This window comes from Cricetulus griseus, chromosome 6 (assembly GCF_003668045.3).
Source record: "Cricetulus griseus strain 17A/GY chromosome 6, alternate assembly CriGri-PICRH-1.0, whole genome shotgun sequence".
In the NCBI taxonomy this organism is placed as follows: Eukaryota; Metazoa; Chordata; class Mammalia; order Rodentia; family Cricetidae; genus Cricetulus; species Cricetulus griseus.
The window spans coordinates 101437014-101455485 of record NC_048599.1 but is presented as its reverse complement, the minus strand read 5'-3'; the positions used below and the strand labels follow the sequence as shown (position 1 = coordinate 101455485).

The 18472-nt window shown below is 38.2% G+C and overlaps 1 protein-coding gene across 4 annotated transcripts in view; it reads right to left on the bottom strand.

Annotated features, from left to right (window-relative positions):
• Window positions 1-18472, bottom strand: part of Chn1 (chimerin 1) — a 156661-nt gene that overhangs the window by 76123 nt on the left and 62066 nt on the right. For 3 of the 4 annotated variants that reach the window (XM_035446737.1, XM_035446738.1, XM_035446739.1), the window contains exon 5: window positions 17922-18035. In XM_035446737.1, the coding sequence (XP_035302628.1) occupies window positions 17922-18035 (114 nt within the window). Of the gene's footprint in view, window positions 1-7449; window positions 7938-17921; window positions 18036-18472 lie in introns of those variants that run through there. The other variant, XM_027420161.2, reaches the window with a different exon arrangement.

Genomic DNA, 18472 nt, shown 5'->3' with positions numbered 1-18472 from the left:
CATCTATTTATATGTGTGAATGTATACACATGCCTGCCCAAGCACACAGAGCTCAAAGAACAATTTCTAGGAATTGGTTCTTTCCTTATACCATTTTGGGTTAAGGACTGAACTTAAAACATCAGGCTTGGTAGCAAGCACCTTTACCAGTTGAGTCATTTGTGCTCTGCTTCCCTCCATTTCTTTAGACAATTCACTTGCCCTGTTTTCTGAAATATCCATCCGCCTCTGCCTGGACTAAGGCTGAGTGAACACGCCTAGACTGGAGCAGTCCTACTCTACAGACACAGTTGACTAGAATGGAAATCCATGCTCTCCAAAGTGGTACTGAAGTTAGCAAGCAGACAAGAGTGAGGTCAATCTGCTCTGCGCTGTGATTGCCGTACAGAATGCTCTCCTGTGGCTCTAGCTACGTTTTCCTTTTTAAAGAACTCTGTAAATACTGTGGCCAGTTGCATTCAGATGCATTTCAAAATTTGTAATTCTACCATTTAGCTTTAAAAGTAAGAACATAACACTCCTTTCCAGATTTTTTTCCTTGTGAGTGAATCATATTTCTAAAAAATCCAGTCTAGATACATATAAAATGATGAAAATATATGTAAAATGTTACTTTCTGTAAAACCAAAAATTTATTTTGATTTGAGGCCAAAGTTATTTTTAAGTGTCTCTTCAAAGGACTAAAGGCTAAGAGATGTCTCCTATTTACAAACAGAAAATGAAGCATACATAAGACTATGTCTAATAATACTGAGGCATCAGAGGAGTTTCTAGCAACAAATATACAAAACTTTTCATCATAAACACAATTTGTATTATTTACCAGAGCCAAAGCATCCAATTAAATGGTGAAACACAAAGAAACACCTCAGAATCACACACAGTCATAAACAAGCCTTCAGGAGACATATGGGAACAGAAGTAAGTGATGAAACATTCCATGATTTAAGTTCCACTGAGGAACTTTAAACTACCCCTTGAAAACATTAGGCTATGACTTTTGCCTATATTGCTACATGATTCTGATGATAAAATGGGGGAGATTACTAAAGTGTGTAAACTTATGAGTATATTCTCCTCCCATCTGCTTAATTAAATGTCCAAAGATAACACCAGACAGCTCTGGAAGGTGGATTAGGTGACAACCCACACAAGATGCAGATTAAATACTCACTGAACTCCTCACTCTGCCCCTAGCAGACCTAAGTTCTGCTCCCTAGAGAGGAAGAACCAGAGCACAGGCAGAGCATAAAGTAGAGGTGCCACCCTGAACACAAGGACACTGAGACCACTTTACCAGGTCCTTAGGAAGAGCCTTTCCTCATAGGAGACCTGAAGATTTCTCTAGGGGATCTCATCAACTCTACAACAAAGAGCATCATCCTGAACTGTCAGGCTCCCCTGAGCTCTCAGAACTACATCTGAGCCTAAGTACCAAATACACTTAAATATGGTAATCAGCCGGCAACCACTCAGTATCTGAGAAAAGCCTTCACAAAAGACAAACACTGAGATAAACAGACAGAATCAGGTCAGGTTGAAGAAACAAATCATTCACAGAGAAAAAAATATCTATTTTTAAAGTATTTACATGTTAAACTATAGGATCGCTCTTATTTCCATTCTTAAATAGAAGTTGGCCACACATACACTTCTCTCTCTCTCTCTCTCTCTCTCTCTCTCTCTCTCTCTCTCTCTCTCACACACACACACACACACACACACACACACACACACACACATCAGAATGCCACAGAGAAGACACAAAGTAAACAGTCAAGGTAGAAATCAAAGGAACAACCCAAGAAAATAATCACAAAGGACAGAAATTTACACAATTTACAAAAATGGGTCCATACTGTATGGGTAAATGTAACAAGGTACTCAAAACAGAGCAGTAATTGTAAATGAAGCCCTCAGATTGGCAAAATTTAATGTCTGCCATTACTAAGCACTAGCAAGGACACAGAGCTGCTACTGAGTCAGTGGCTGTACACTGTTTAACAGAGAGATTTATTCGGTAAGGCTGAAAACAGGCACACATATACACCCTAGGACACATATACCCATCCAGAAAGAATATAGTACCTAGAAATATATGTGTATTGTATTTCACATAAAACTTAGGCTATTTTATAAATAAACATGTAATGTTTATATTTCATAAATAAATATATAAATAAATATAACATATATGTGATTACTGTTGCTGTAGGAAAAAATATCTAATCTATAGGTAGGTATACATACAGTTTTTTTGAGATGGGGTCTTTCTACGATATAGCTCTGGCTATCCTGAGCTAGCTATGTTGACCAGGCTTGCCTTGAACTCATAGAGCTCCACCTGCTGTCTCCTGAGTTCTGGAATTAAAGGCATGCATCACTACAAGCAGCCACCATAGGCTTTTTTTTTTTGGGGGGGGGGTAGTTTCAAGACAGGGTTTCTCTATGTGTAGTCTTGGCTATCCTTGAACTCACTCTGTAGACCAGGCTGGCCTTGAACTCACATAGATCCTCCTGCCTCTTCCTCCAGAGTGCTGGGATTAAAGGCATGCACCACCAACACCTGGCTCACCATAAGCTATTATATTTTATATTTATATTTAAATATTTATCCTAACTTTACACAAATATACACATATATCAACAATCTTCAAAAACTGAAACCACATAAAATCCCAATAAAACAGAAAAACAAATGTGATGGTAAATTCCATGGGTCTGTAAAGTCCTCCCCTTTCCTTTCTCCTTCCTGAGAGTTAAGGGCTCGCTACTGCTTCTAAGGAAAAAGTCAAACACTTCAGCAGGCTTCCAGGTAGACAGTATGCACTGTTGGTTTTGCTTATTTTCAAGCACCAGATGCTAACACAACTCCTGGCCCTTATGATGTCCAAGCCAATGATGGCTGAGCAGGATGAATAAACAGGCCTGGTATGATGGCAAATGGTTGTAATCACAGCACGTAGGAGATTGAGATAGGAGAACTGCCCTAAATTCAAGTCAGTCTAGGTTATGGAATAAGACATCTCAAAATAGAGGGGATGGGGACCTAACGGGAATTTGTTGGGAAGAAGGGTTTCAGTGTGAGAAGGAGGGGTTGAGTAAGAGAGTGTAACAGGGGCTGAAAAATCATGGAAATTCACTATATACATGTATGAATAGGTCATAATAAAATCTATTACTGGTTATAACTAATATATGCTATTAAAAATAATTTCTAAATGGTCCCATTAATACTTTTCTCTTTAGCTGGATGGCAACATATAACAATGAAATTTATTTCAAAAAATTCATTGGCATTACATAGAACTGCCAAAGTACAACGAGATTCCTATACGTTCACTTATGTCATGCAGCATTGTCATTACAGACACCTAATTTTCTCAGTGTGATGAGAATATAACACAAAGCTGCTTTCTGTATCAACAACTTTCTGTATCAACTTGAAATACATAGATGCTCTTTCTACTTTAATGAATAAAGCAGAATTTTGTTATCATTTTTACCCAACACTTATGCAGAGAGCCAATGCTACTTTGCTCAGAACTATATATATTTATATTTTTATTTACAAAAACATTATGCACATATCTAGTGTTTAGAAACCACAATATGTCCAGAAATGCTCATTATGTCTGTTGAATTAACAATAGATTCTACTTATTTAAGAACTGATGATAAGTTCCATTAAATGGCTTAAAATGAATCTGCTATTTCAGAATAAAAAAATTCACCCTGTAACACAGGTATACGAAAGCAGACTTATCCACATGAATGCCTTGATGATCCATGTTCATTTATGTATTATTCTGGTGAGTGAATACAGAAACTCCCCAGAGGCCATTGTAAAGCATTGAGTTGCTGTAATGGTGAGTGTTGTCAACTTGACACAATCTAGTAAGCACCTAAGCAATGGACTTTTGAGCAGGCCTGTGGCAGATTATCTTGATGGTGTGGCGCCATTCCCTGTCCGGGACCTCAGGCGGTAGTGAAGAATGAACTGAGCAGCAGTATGCATCTATTTGTCTCCATACCTGATTGTGGAAACACTGTGAATGTTTGCTTCAAGTTCCTGCTGCCTGATTTCCTGTCGTGATGGACAGCACCCTTGAACTAGGAGCCCAAGCCTTTCCTCTCTTAAGTTGCTTTTGTCAGGGTACTTTTTCACAGCCCCAAGGAAATTAACTAAGACAGTTACCTTTGTTTGATTTCATCTGGACCCCAGCTACTGAACACTTAGTTCTTGGATCTAGTTTTATACTTCTAAAATCCTCTTTGTAGATTATAAATTGTGTTTATCTCATAACCTATTTTTTTGTTTGTCTATTTATTTTACATCCTGGCCACAGCCTCCCCCACATCCTCTACTCCCAATTCCTCTCCAGAGTCCCTCCCTTCCTATCCCCAATCCTCTCCTCTTATGTCTCCATCCAGGAAAGGGCAGGTCTCCTACGAGTATCAACAAAACAAGGCATAACAAGTTGCAGTATAATACCTCCCAATGTATTAAGGCTGGCCAAGACAACCCAGTATGAGTAGAGTCCCAAAGCCAGTAAAAGAGTTGGAGACAGCCCCTGTTCCTATTGTTGGGAGTCTCACAAAAGGACCAAGTTACACAACTGTAACATAGATGCAAAGTGCCTAGGCAAGCCCCATGCAGGCTCCCTGGTTTTCTGTTCAAACTCTGTAAGCTCTTATGAGCCCAGGTTAGTTGACTGGGTGAGCCTTCCCATTGTGTCCTTGACCCCTCTGGTTCCTACAATCCTTTCTCCTCCTCCTCCTCTCCATTCTCTTCCTCCACAGGATTCCCAAACTCAGTCCAATGCTTGGCTGTGAGTCTGTATCTGCTTCCATCAGTTGCTGGATGGTGCCTCTCTGATGACAATTGGGCCAATAACTTGCTATTTGGTGGGGAGGGGCTGTTTCAAGACAGGGTTTCTCTGCGTAACAAGCTCTGGCTGTCCTAGAACTTGATTTGTAGACCAGGGTGGCCTCAAATTCATAGAGATCTGCCTGCCTCTGTCTCCTAAGTGCTGGGATTAAAGGGTATGCCATCACTGCCCAGCAACCTTCTATTTTTTTTTTTTAAAACATACTGTAATGTAGAAAAACCCAGAAATTGTTTTACTGTTTTAAGACTGTATTAAGGAGACTCTACTGGGGTTTACCGAACACTCCTTTGTAACAGATACATGGATTCTTTGTTTTATTTAGCTAACAACAGACATTTCTCATTTACTTCTGGTTTGCAGGCCATGTTCTGGAACTTGATTTGGTCTGTTACATACCTTTAAGTTCAGTAGCAACTATCTACTAATGGTAAGCAGATTATTACATTTTCCTCATTAAATGCCTATTATGAATGCATTACTTACATATACAGCACTCTATATTTATTGACAAGGTACAAGTGAAAGAGTTTTCATCATGGGTAATACATAGAAACATCCCAACAGCTTCCAAAATTTCCCCATTCTCTTCCACAGCTTCTCTGACTGTTCTCTATCCTACTGGACCACTTCACTGTTTGCTGTCATTACACCTTTCATTTTATAGAAACAGAATCATGGGCCAGCTAGACAGCTCAGAAGATAAAAGTGCTTGCACATAAACCTTTGAGTTCAATTCCTAGAGCCCACATAAAAAGCCAAACATGGTAGCTTGTATCTGTTATCTCAGTCCTCCTACAGTGAAATGGGAGGCAGAGCCAGGATAATCCCCAGAGGTTCGAGGATCAGCTATCTTAGAGTACACAGAGTGGCAGAACAATTGGATAGACCCTGCTTCAACAAGAGAGAAGGAGAACACACCCCTGAAAGTTGTCCTCTGACACCCAAATGCCCATTCACATACACATACTAATAAAAATAAAATAAAAACAATAATAACCAGGATAGGCTCCAAAGCTACACAGAGAAACCCTGTCTCAAAAAAAACCAATAATAATAATAATAATAATATAATAATAATAATAAATAATTAATGGAACTATAAAACATATATATTCATTTGTTTTTGGATACCCAATTGTTTAACATAAAGATTCACTTTAAACAGATGGATATTACAATCATCAAATTTCAAGTGTGACCAGACCAGGATTTCCAGGTATGGTGGCAGTAAGCTGTATTCGCATACGTAACTTTGCTTCTCTGTCTCTAGTGGAGCTTACATTCCATATCACCAATCTGAAACTGTCTAAAACCTAATTTTCTCAGCAAAAGCATGAATGTTACAGTAGAAAAACTATATGTGACCTCACATGACACAAACAAAGTAAAAGAGCACTAAAAATATTGTATAAAATTACCTTCAGGTCATGTGTACAGTGTAAAATTAACATATCTGTTTGTTTCAATAATAACAGTAATTTTTAGTGATATGCTTGGACACTTGTACATTACACCATATAATCTTTCTAACTCTATGAGGTATTACTATTACATCCTCATTTACAACAAACTAAGTATTAAGGAGATTAAGTAATCTGTCCAAAGTCATACAGAGAACTCAGGAACCAAGGTTTGAACCCAGGACTGTGTTAATAAGATTCAAGTTCTGAGTCACTGACCACCTATATTGATTTAAAACCACAGGGCTAAATTAGTCATTAAAAACCCTATAATTAGGTTATGAGTCTTTTCGAGCAATACAGCAAAGGAGTCACAAACCTCTGTCTACTAGAGAGATTTTTAGAGAAGAGTAATGATCTGAGTGAAAAATGGCTCTCCGGTTCTATATTACACAGGAGGTACTGGGAAGCTGATGGTTCACAATCCAGTGTAATACTGAACAAATTCCATGTATGCATCTTGTAGAAGCCTAAGAAGAAGATGAGTAAGGCATCCTTCCTGTCCTAGAGGGAACTCATTTCGTTTTTAATGACAGTGGGGCACATAAATAGCCTTTCTTTGTAGGTATACCTTCTGCTTAGTTGTATTTAAAATCTTTTCAGAAAAGTCAGCTTAATAACAATATTGAAAAACTACCAGACATAAACATGAAGCAGCATCGTAAATATAACCTTGCACACTGGATACCATTCCTAAAAAGTCACACCTGAGTCAGCAGGAACCAGTTATTGGAATTCCTGGCAAAAATTCTGAAGTCTTAGCAGGAAGGGTCAAACTGTAGAGTTTGCAAAATATCACAAATGAGAGCAGAAGCAGAGATAAAGGCTAACACAAGTACCTAAAACCACAGCAAATAGGGCAGGACAAACACTGACTATAAGAACCACAGGCAGCAAGAGATAGAGGAGGTACTCACAGGGCAGCTATTCTACTAGAGTCAAGGATTACAGGATACATAGGAGGGGAGTTAAGCTGAAGGAAATTGTGTAATGGGATAAGGGTACTACATCAATATATCAAACATCAGAAAATAATTTAAAAGCTTTACTACTCCAAGCAATGCCCAGATGAGCTATACCCAAAGAGTAAATGAAACCTTTAAATTCATCTGCAATCAGTGCTGCTCCAAGTTGGCACAGCTCAGCAATGCCTGTGGCTTCTGGGTGGGTGGGAATAGAAGAATGAAACATGCATTCATTTGGGCTTTTCCAGAGCTTCCTGAGAGTTTAGTTTTTCTCTTGTGTGACTCAGAATACTAATGGAGCCAGCATTGTTTGGATGTGTTGGGGGGGGGGGCGGTGAAGCCAAAGAGGGCAAGGACAAGCTCAATGCAGCAGAAGAGGTCCTGCGGTGCCACCCACAAAGTGCAGTGTGGCTCAGTGTGAGTGGACCAGGAATCATGGCCTCTCCCTTAGCAAGTGGAGACAGGCAAGTGTTGCAAGTGTATACTCAACATTCTGCTACTCAGAAAGATGTACAAGGGACTTGTGTCTGCTGACTCATTTTGGGAACTGGAATATAGCTATACAATATCCACAGGAGACTGGTTCTAGGACTCCCATAGAGACCAAACACTACAGAAACTCAGGCCCCTTCAATAAAATGGCACAGTAGTCCCGTAAAACATACCATATCCTCCATAGTCTTTAAATATCTCCAGCTACTGAAACACTTAATACAATGTAAACTTTGTAAACATCATATACTGTACTCTTCTGGGCATAATGACAATAAAAAATCTCTATGTGTTCAACACCAAAGCAGTATTAGAAGAAGGATATTTTCATTCCAGAACTCATGGCTATACAGGGTCAGCTGTATTAGATGACTGGAAACTGCTGAGAATAAGGATGGGGTGCAGCATCTGGTTGCAGTATACCAGAACCTGGTACTGCACATATAAAACACCAGGGGGCAGGGCAAATTTCTCCAATTGAAAGATTATATACACAAACCCTGAAAAAAAGAAATCAATCCGACCCCCCAAATTGAGAGCCTCTCAGAATATCTAGAGAAGCTGATTGATAAAGATCCCTGGTATGCAACCAGCATACAGAGAATGAGAGAAATGGTTGTTTCTGAAAATGCATACTAGTGGAGGAGGGGGAAGACAACACACCTGCCCAAAATAAGAAACAGAAGACAACAAAAGCTAAGAAACCAAATAACATAAAAATACAGCTACAGAAGCACATCCCAATCAATGAACAAATCCCCTGTGTCTTAGCCCAAAGAAAGAGATATTCATGAATCATCTGATGAAGAATTCCAACAAATATTAAAGCAATGGAAGAAAAGAAAAGGTGATGGGTGGTAGGAGCTAGGAGAGAGGAGAAAACATTTGTTCAGTGGTTACATAGTTCCAGTTGCATAAATGAAAATTCCAGAGCTCTGCTATGCAACAACGAACATTTGTTAACAATCATAATTATACTTCAATTATTAAGAGAATAAGAATAGGTTGTATAAGAGTAGTTCAGAAAACCTGGGTACAGACTAAGAAAAATAGAAGATAATCTTTAAGAAAAATTAAAAATCTTCCTTTCCTCAGTATACCTATACCTCTTGATGTAACTCAAGAAAATTTATTCTTAACCTACATACTAAACATGTGGCTACTGGGAAAATTCCTGCTCTCTACAGTAAAAGTTCAGAGGTTTGTGAAATCTGAACAACTCCACTTTAAGATGGACAAGGACACACACACACACAATTTATGAGCTGAGTTCTAAAACACATTTGCCACAAGCCTTTTGGGTAAGGGATATTCAATCTGTACAAACATTTAAAAAGCTATGGCACTAATAACAAAGCTTACATTTTAGTTATGCTAGCCTTTTATCACTATCAACTGTGACACTTCAGAACTACTAAATTCTATCATCATATGAGCCACCCCTACTCTAATATCCAGAAAACATCCCTTAAAACAACTTGTAATCCTAAGTAAAAGAATCTGAATATATTCTTGAGAAATAATTCTGCACAGCATTATTTTCCACTTATTCCAAATAGCACAGGAAGCCTTTGCAGGAACTGAAATGAAACCATAGCAACCAACTGAATCTATCATGAACGATCAGATCAAAAGAACACATAGTACAAACATGTCAACGCCTACTAGCACCATAATCTTTCTCCAGTTCCTTTGGATCCTTTTTCTAGACATGAAAAAAAGCCTTCAACCAGTGTTCAGTATCGGTAAAACGTAAAATCCCCTTTACAAACAGCTACTGATATTGCCTGGGAATTCTGACTCAGTTAATGCTAAAACTCAAACTAATATTCCAAAATACAATTATTTTTATTTCAGTCTCTTTTATTATTTCATAACAAAATAAAAATAGATTCCTCCTACTAAATCTTCAGAAATATGAGACGAATTAACATCATAGGAATTCCTTGCTTAGTAACATCTTGTCAGCATTTAAACCCAAAGCCAGTGATCAGCCAGCTCACCAAAAGTTAAACTCACAGAATGGAGCTGAACATTTTTTAAACTACCAAGTATCCACTAAAATGAAACACACAAGGCAATGATGGCCTTTGTCAGGAACAGGCTGTTCATTATACAACTAAATAGCCAGGCAGACAATAGTGCAAACTTATGCAAAGACTAGAAATTACCTTTGTTGGTAGATGGACCAGCTTCTACCAATTTTCAGTGAGAACACAGTTTACATATGGGATGTAAAATAGATGTGGATTTTAGGCATGACCAATTTCTGAGAGTCCAGACAAATGACTGTGAATAGCACTGTTTCTACAAGGTAACTTAAGGATACACCAGGGAAACACATGACTATCACAGATGCTTTTCTCTTGATTGAAAAACTTTCCCACATCTACCTGTCTCTTTCAATATCATAAAGATATAACAGATGACATGGAAACAAATATGCTTATTTTAATAAAGAAAAACTGCTGTTTTCCTTTGACTAGTTAATTAACTATTCATGTTTTTGAGGCTAGTGATTAAACCCAGGTCCTTGTTAATGCTAAGCCCAAGCTATACCAACTTACACAAATCCTAGCCCCAAATTATTCTTGTACAAATGATCACAAAGTGATCTTACAGTTGAATTTTAGTTTAAATCATTAAATTTTGAGCACAATTAATTTGGCTTTCCTCTTTTGGGAGAAGTGAAAATTTAGCCCTTGAGATTTAGCTGGTATAATTACTATCTTTAAAAGCATTAAACAATAGTTTCTCTGCTTTATAAAGATGATAATGTGTCACTAATTTTAAAATGTTAATTTTTCAAAAGCACTGATTTTTTTAAAAAACTGAGTTTTCACATGTGCCACACCCTCTTGTGCATATAGATTATGTGTTTTATTATTAATTAGTCAAGCTATTGTTTTAAAAAGCTGTATTTTTGTTTCTTAGCTTTTTGCCCTACAAGTTAGGCCTTGCTTTTCTCATATATTAAGGTAAAGGAAAAAACAAACAAAAAAAACCCATTAGCATGTACTGTATGGACTTACATTATAGATAAAACTGAATTTTACAACTGGTTATCATGAACAGAGGTGACAAGTCTAAGGTGTTAAAACCAAGCAGCCTTCAAGGAAGCCAAGATGATCTATTGGAGTCCTTGAGTCAGGCACATATGGCTGTCTGCCTTGTGCATTTATCTCCAAGGCACCATGCAACAGCATTCTTTCTATGGCTGCCACAATACAAAATAGATTGACAAACACCAAGAGCTACATCACATCATATATTCACTAGAATGCCTGCAATGGTATTTGGAAAATAGTTATACTTATAAAATCATTAAGTCTGTTAGTACAATGCTAGATTTGCCAAGTTTGTGGGGTTTTGTTTTTAGAGAAAAGGAATCATGTTACCAACATATTTTGGGGCTGTTCCTGGTTACCGAAGAACATGTCTTAAAGAGAATTTAGATACTTCCTACTTCACTTCCAAGCAGATACACAGCTCAGAGTCTAGATCCCCTTGGCAAAGCAAAGTTCAGAGAACCATCACTGAACCGAATTTCTGTCAGTTGGTTCTGAAATGTACCTGGGCGCTGGCAGAGTTGGCTCAGCCGAGTAGAGCGCAATCTGGAGAACTGGAGTTCAGCTCTCAGCACCTACTGCAGATGGCTCACTAAACTCTGTGCAGCTTCCATTTTAAGCCTATTGCTTTATACATGTTTAAGAGAAGTGAAATTTGAAGACGGACTATCAATGAACAAAAACCATGACAATGATAAAAATTGGAAAAGTGAAGTACCATTTCAGAGTAAAATACAAATCAAGCTATAACAAGACACCATGCCATACAGCATATGTATATTCAAAGACACAAGGAAGCACTGACAAGGAAAAGCTAGACTCTTCTTCCTTCTTTGCTATAGAACTGCAAAGCATAATCACCTTGGAAAATAACTTGGCAGTCTTTCAAAGCTTTTTTTTTTCCCTTGGTGCGGCTAAGGAATAAACCTAAAGTCTCCTGTCTGTTGAACACACATTTTATCACTGAAGTACATGCCCAAGACCCTCAAATTGTTTTTAAGTTGTAATATGAGCCAATCATTTAATTCCTAAGAATATGTCCAAAATACAAAACCATATTTCTTCATAAAATTTATACATACCAGTATTCATGATTGTTGCTGTAACATTAATCACAGAAGCAAAAAAAAATTGGGAACAATACAAATGTCTTTTAACTGGTAAATGAATAAAAACAAAGTTTTCCCATATGCTGGAATATTTTTATATTATTCATTAATAAAAAGGAATACAATCTGATACATATGACAAAGATAAACCCTGAAAACATCATGCTAGGTGAAAGAAATTAGCTATGAAATGCCACATACTATTTGATTTTGTTTATATGAAATGTTCAGGATGTATAAATTTACAGAGACAAAAGTAGATTTCTAGTTGCCTAGGGCTGAGAAAGCTGAGAAGACACAAGAAGTTAAAATGGTCAAAATTAGGCTGCACAACTTTGTGAGTCTAAAACTTATTCCATATTGTACACAGGAATGGGTGAACTGGTATGCTACGCATGCATATGCCTGGAGAGTTAGAAAGAGCTTGCAGCTCTTGGCTGCCACGGGGAGATGCTTCAGAGCACTCAGGATGAACCACGGCCTTTTTAGTTGGGAAGGGAGGTTGGTGAGAGAGCAAGAAAAGCTACTGGCTCAACTTATTCTCCTATCAACTTGACACTTTAGCAAGTGGTCTTTTTTGTCAGCTGATCAAAAAAAGGATCTAAGAAGAAGTGTGGCAGGAATAGCAAGGCTTTTGGATGACTTCAGTAAACAGAAAAACTCTGGTCCAGTAGTTCTCTCCTCCTTTGTCTCTGCTACTCCAAGCCTTTAATGCTAAATTTGCTACCTGAGAATGATAGCTAATGCCAAGGATCTTAACAGCCAGCCTATCTAGTTACAGTTTTCTCTCCTTGTGCACCAACTGCATGGGGAGCAATTATGAGAGGACTGCTTGGCAGCATGGAGGCACGAGAGAAGCTGAATCAAAATGCTGGATGCAGTATCTCCCAAAGTATGCTCCACTACTATCTCTGACAGAGTCCCATCACCCTCACAGGCTCGGAGGGAAGAAGTCCCAACTGATGGAGCTTATGGTTTATCTCCCACTGTCTCCATGCTACAGTTGACAATGCCAGCACTGGATAAGGTTCTGCTTACACAGGCCTTGCAGATTCTCAAACACTGCCTGTGACCTGTGACCTGCCCCCTGCTGTCCCACAGCTGCCAACCAAACCTCCTCTGATCAGTCACTGAAGTAAGTTGATAAGCTCGTTTATAATGCTCGTATATTTGGGACATACTGACTTTCATTTTTGCTTAAGATTATAATTAATGTCATTATTTCTAAAAAGAAAAACAAACCCATTGATTTTTTTTCTGATTATATAATGACACACACATAGTTAATGAAAACAAAATCAACAAACTTAAAAGGTACAAAATAAAAAGCCATCTTTAAGTTCAATACTCAGACAAACCCTGAACATTTTTGTCATCTTTCTTTTAGATAGCTCTCTCCTTACATATGCACCACGCATACATAATTTTACATAAGTGGTATGATGATATACATACTGTTCCGTATAATTTTATTTTTCAGATTAACATAGGCTATATATATCCTTCAGAATTTATTAAATAAGAAGTGTGGTGTATTGTAAAAGAGAATATAATCCATCCAAACATGCTTTTTTTTTTTAGTTTTAAAATTCTTCCTAGTTTTCTATTATTTAAAAATTTTCCAAATAATTCCAGTCTTGGCCCATGAAACCAATGAGGAAGTGACAAGTACTATGGGTTTAAGCATCTTCTGGAACATATCCAAATCTGTCCTGGAAATGTCTGAATCCAAGTTTTGGGAATTATCAAAACTCCTGAACATATGACATAGTGTTCTTCTCCCAATTTAGAGAAGCTAAAACAACTCAGATTAACAGAAATATTTCTGGAGTTGCCAAATTTGTAGCTAACACATCTTCTCAAAGCAAACCTGTAAGTTATTAAGAAACCCTTTTAAAGACCTCCATAACAAAAGGAAAACTGTTTACTAAATTAATCTTTCCAGACCCTGGGCTGCATCATTAACATTCCCACATTCAATGTAATTCTGGTAAAAGTTATTGCCACCCATTCCACTCAATATTGTTGCTTTCTTTCTTTTTCGGGGGGGGGGGTGGATTTTGAGACAGGTTTCACTGTGTAGCCCTGGCTGTTCTGGAACTCACTCTGTAGACCAGGCTTGCCTTGAATGCAGAGATCTGCCTGCCTCTGCCTCCCTGTCACTCAACATTCTTATTGCTTTGATTAAACAGCAGGTGTGAGGTTTCTATAAGAAACTTTCAGTGGCTACAATTTCTTAATGCAGCATTTCCCTTCTTTTGACTACAGGCAATTACTACCATGGGAACATTTGGACATACCCTGACACCCTGCATTACATGCAGAGACCTTTAGTGGAGGAAATACAAGAAAGGCCCATGACAGGAAGCAATGTTTTCTCAATCCTGTGTCCTGTACCTCAACAATCTTGCTAATCACTGATCATCTTTCTTTTCTTTTTTCTCTTGAGACTAGGTCCTATGTTATCAGTCAGGCTGGCCTTGAACTCAGTCTTCCCAGGCAGCCTTACTCTTGACAACTATGTGAGATTTCAGAATGATCACTTATGGAGACCAAGCTGGTCTCAGGAGATCCTCCCACATTTACTAATCCAAGAAATCACATAGAATTGAAAAGGAAATTTTTGAAAACACCCAAGAGATATAACTGGCTTGGTTACATGAAATGAGCAAATGAAAACACCTCTTAATTACTTGGTAATATGGTACAGTATGTAAGGCCTTGGAGATCTATGAAAGCGTATGAAATAGAAAAAGATATGGATCCACAACATAAAGGAGAATTGATGGGGGAAGTCCTTGTGTGTATATGTTTGTCTCATTGTTTGATAAAGTACTGTTGGTCAATAGGGAAGCAAGATAGGTGGGATTAGGAGTTAAGGAGGATTCTGGGAAATGTAGTAAAAAGAGGTCTTGTGATCCAGGCAGGAAGTGACATAGCACACAGACTCAGAATATAAGCAGGGACAAGCAGGAAATCGCTCTCTTCCTCTTCCTCCTCCTCCTCTCTTCTTTGGAGCCGCCATGTGAGCCCGACAAGAGAGGACGCATGACGCCAGCATCCTCGATCAGGTAAGTCTTAATAAAATATATAGATTAATAATAATGGTTGACACTTAAGACAGAGATAGCAGATAAGAAATCCCAGTCATTGGCAAGCAGCATTGTACCTAATATAAGTCTCTGTGTGTTATTTCGGGCGCCCACTTGGCGGCAGGGCTTGGGCAGGGTTGGCGGAAACATTTATCGTTATAGAGAATTACAAAACCAAAGTTAATTTTTGAAGTTTATATTAAAAATAATACTTATTTTAACAGCAAACTAAATATTTGCTGTAAGATTTAGTGTGTAAAGGAAGGCTGGGGCAAATGAATGCTGCAAGGACCTAGAGCCTGAGAGAGAAAAACAAAGACAGCTTCTTGGTTTCTGTAAGAGCAGCCTGGAAACAGAGTCGATGCTAAAAGGGGAATGGAGACATGGGGATATTTGGAAGGAAAGCAATGAACTCGGTTTGCACATATTGGTCTTGACATATCTACTGAGGACCCTGATGTTTAAGATTTATTCCTTTTTAGAGAGCCCTTGGCTAACACAACAAATGCACAATGAATACAGATGGCTATGAGCTAGACAAGCTGTTTGCCACAAATAGATTGTACAGCATGTTAAAAACAAAACAAACTGATATGAATTGGGAGAATAGGGAGAATTATCAGCTGCAGTGGAAGAATGAGGTAATAATAATAATAACACATTTCAATAAAACTTCTATTTCATATTCTTCTTAACATTCCCCTGCCATACATCTAGTTTAAAATGTGAAGACTGTTATATTTCAATGCATAAATTACTCAAAATATACCTTCATAAATTCCTATTCCTACTCACACCCACAGCTTTCTTTACTCGACGTTTCTTTCCAAGTAAGACTCATGTAGTGATTTTTCAATAACAAAATATAGACTCTAGATTCTAAAACCTATGTATTTGGCTTATGCCTTTAATCCCAGCACTTGAGAAGCAGAGACAGGTGGATATCTGAGTTTGAGACCAACTTGGTCTACAGAGTGACCAGTATAACCAGGGCTACACAGTGAGACCCTGTCAAGAAAAACAGAACAGAACAGAACAGAACTGAAATGAAAAGCAAAGCAAGAAAAAAGAACAAAACAACAAAAACCACATTCCCTTCAAACTAATGTTCAATTGTTCTGTAATCATGATGGATGGGAAATAAATTGAATGAAGAATGAGAGGCAAGAAGGTGAGGAGCAGGAAGACTGAGGGCAGTCTGGGTGTTACTTTACTGCAAACTAAATCTGTGGTTTTTGAGTATTTGATAGAGTGAGCCATGGAAAACTAAACGATGCCTGCCTAAGACAAGAGGCAGAACTGAGTTCAAGCTACTGAAATCTTAGAACTTCCTTCCACATGATCTTGGAGGGAAGTAAGAGAATTGTAGCCAAGAGAGCAGGAATCTGTTCTTCCTCCTTCCAATTACTCTAGTCCATCAGCTGTTACATCAAGGATCATTTATCTAAGACAATCACATGACAATCCCAAATGGGAAACACAGTGGTGCAGAATCCTGGTATAAAGTTAAAGGAATAGAAAGACAAAGAAAGTGGCCTCAAAAACTGAAGATGCACTTGAGTGATGTCCCCAACATGCACAGGCCAAAAAAAGCAGAGAAAAATAGAAATAAAACCAAAAATAGGAAAAGTAAATTTCAAGCAATTCTATGATTTTTCTCCAAATCGGTCTTCTGGTAAAATTTGTAGGAAAATTAACATAGATATTTGGGTTGCCAGAGTAGATATTTTCCCTGCATACCATAATTAAAATTAATAAGCAACACAAGTAAGTAATTGAAGGGGATTTATATGTCATAATTTGTAACAAAAGGCAAAGTTCCATAAATACTATGAGAAACTCTTCTTTCCAAGAACACAGAGGACTAAAAACTCAGTATAAAATAACACTGAATTGTATCAGAAAGATTGATTGATACTCATCTATGGGTGAGAATGGATTCCATGCTCACTCACAGGGCAAGGTAGCTGGAGAAAGCCAGGCTAAACCACTGACATCTTTCAATTATCTCTGTGCTCTATGATTTCTTCAGCACTCCCTGAAGAAATTTCCTTAGGAAGTTACAGCTGCTCCTTAGTCTTTTCAAACAGACCAGTGTGAAGAGTTGGACAAAGATAACAATTATTCCAGGCCTTTGGACAGGCAGGCAGGGTGTGTTTAAAAGCACATTCTAGGTCTGACTGGCTTACGATATTAGCATAACTTATTATATGTGTGACCATGGTTGTCCATGTTAATCAACCTTCAGGCCCTCTATTTCCTCAACTGTAAAGTGAAAAAAATAATAATATAGAGAGTTGTTATGAAGTTGTTATGAAGTACACTTAGAAGCCTGGCACAGGGTAAGCCTAGTGGCAACGATGCTACTGCATGAGTGCAGTGCTAAGGGAAATATTGTTTCTAGGCACCACACTGTCAGCTAAGAACAGCCAAACCATTAGATAAAGTTCAATCATGGAGAAGAGCCAAGAGATCTCAAGAAAAGCTACTTCAACCAAAATTCAGCTTAAGAAATGACATCGGTTCATCAGTTACAAAGACCTTTATTTTAGTGTCTTTCCTTATTGGAGAAATAGATGGAAGCTGACACAGCCAAACAGAGAGCAAGGGAATGATGGAAGGAAGCAGCTACAACAAACACTTTAATGTGTCTGGATCCTTCATCACCCAGGGCTTCCATTCATAGGGAATCTTTAAAGAGTCTCAAAGCTATTAAAATGGTAATTAGGCCCCAAGAAAACAAGAGCAAATTAAATTACTTGCTGGATGTCTTTAAATTTTAAAGCCTTCTGTTAAAAGGGTTTAAAATAAAGCACAGTTATAATTGCTTGTCCATGACCAACCTTAAAGCCAAAGTGTATGTTCCCGGCTGCCGCTGGCTCTCCCGGATGAGGTAGCTTCCCTCAGCCACACTCAAGAGCTGGTCAGTCTCTTCTCTAGAGATCATGCCATGAAACCTATGGAACAAAGCCAATCAGAGACCCAGTCTCCACAGTTTTTCAATATAACAGGATAAAACATGCCCCTTGCCATCACCTGTTGTTTTCAGCCAGACCATTGGAAGGAAGCACTTGGGTTTAACTGTGCTTGTGCTTCTCTGGGCCTGGCCCCTGGCCAGCTTCTCTGTAATAAGAACAGCACCAAAGTAGCTACTGAGTCTAGTTCCCAACCCACAAAGCAAAATCCACATCCATATAAGGCAGGATCTACTACCTTGCCTAAGAGGACAGTCCTTTCTCATGTAACTATTTGACCATATGGGCTTACTAAAGAATAATACACAGAATTTATTTCATTTTTTCTTCCTGGTTGGTGCTGTGATCCAAGCTTTTGGCTGAAAGTTCATGCTGGCAACTTTCCAGAACCATGGGTTGTCTTTAATTGGCATGATCAC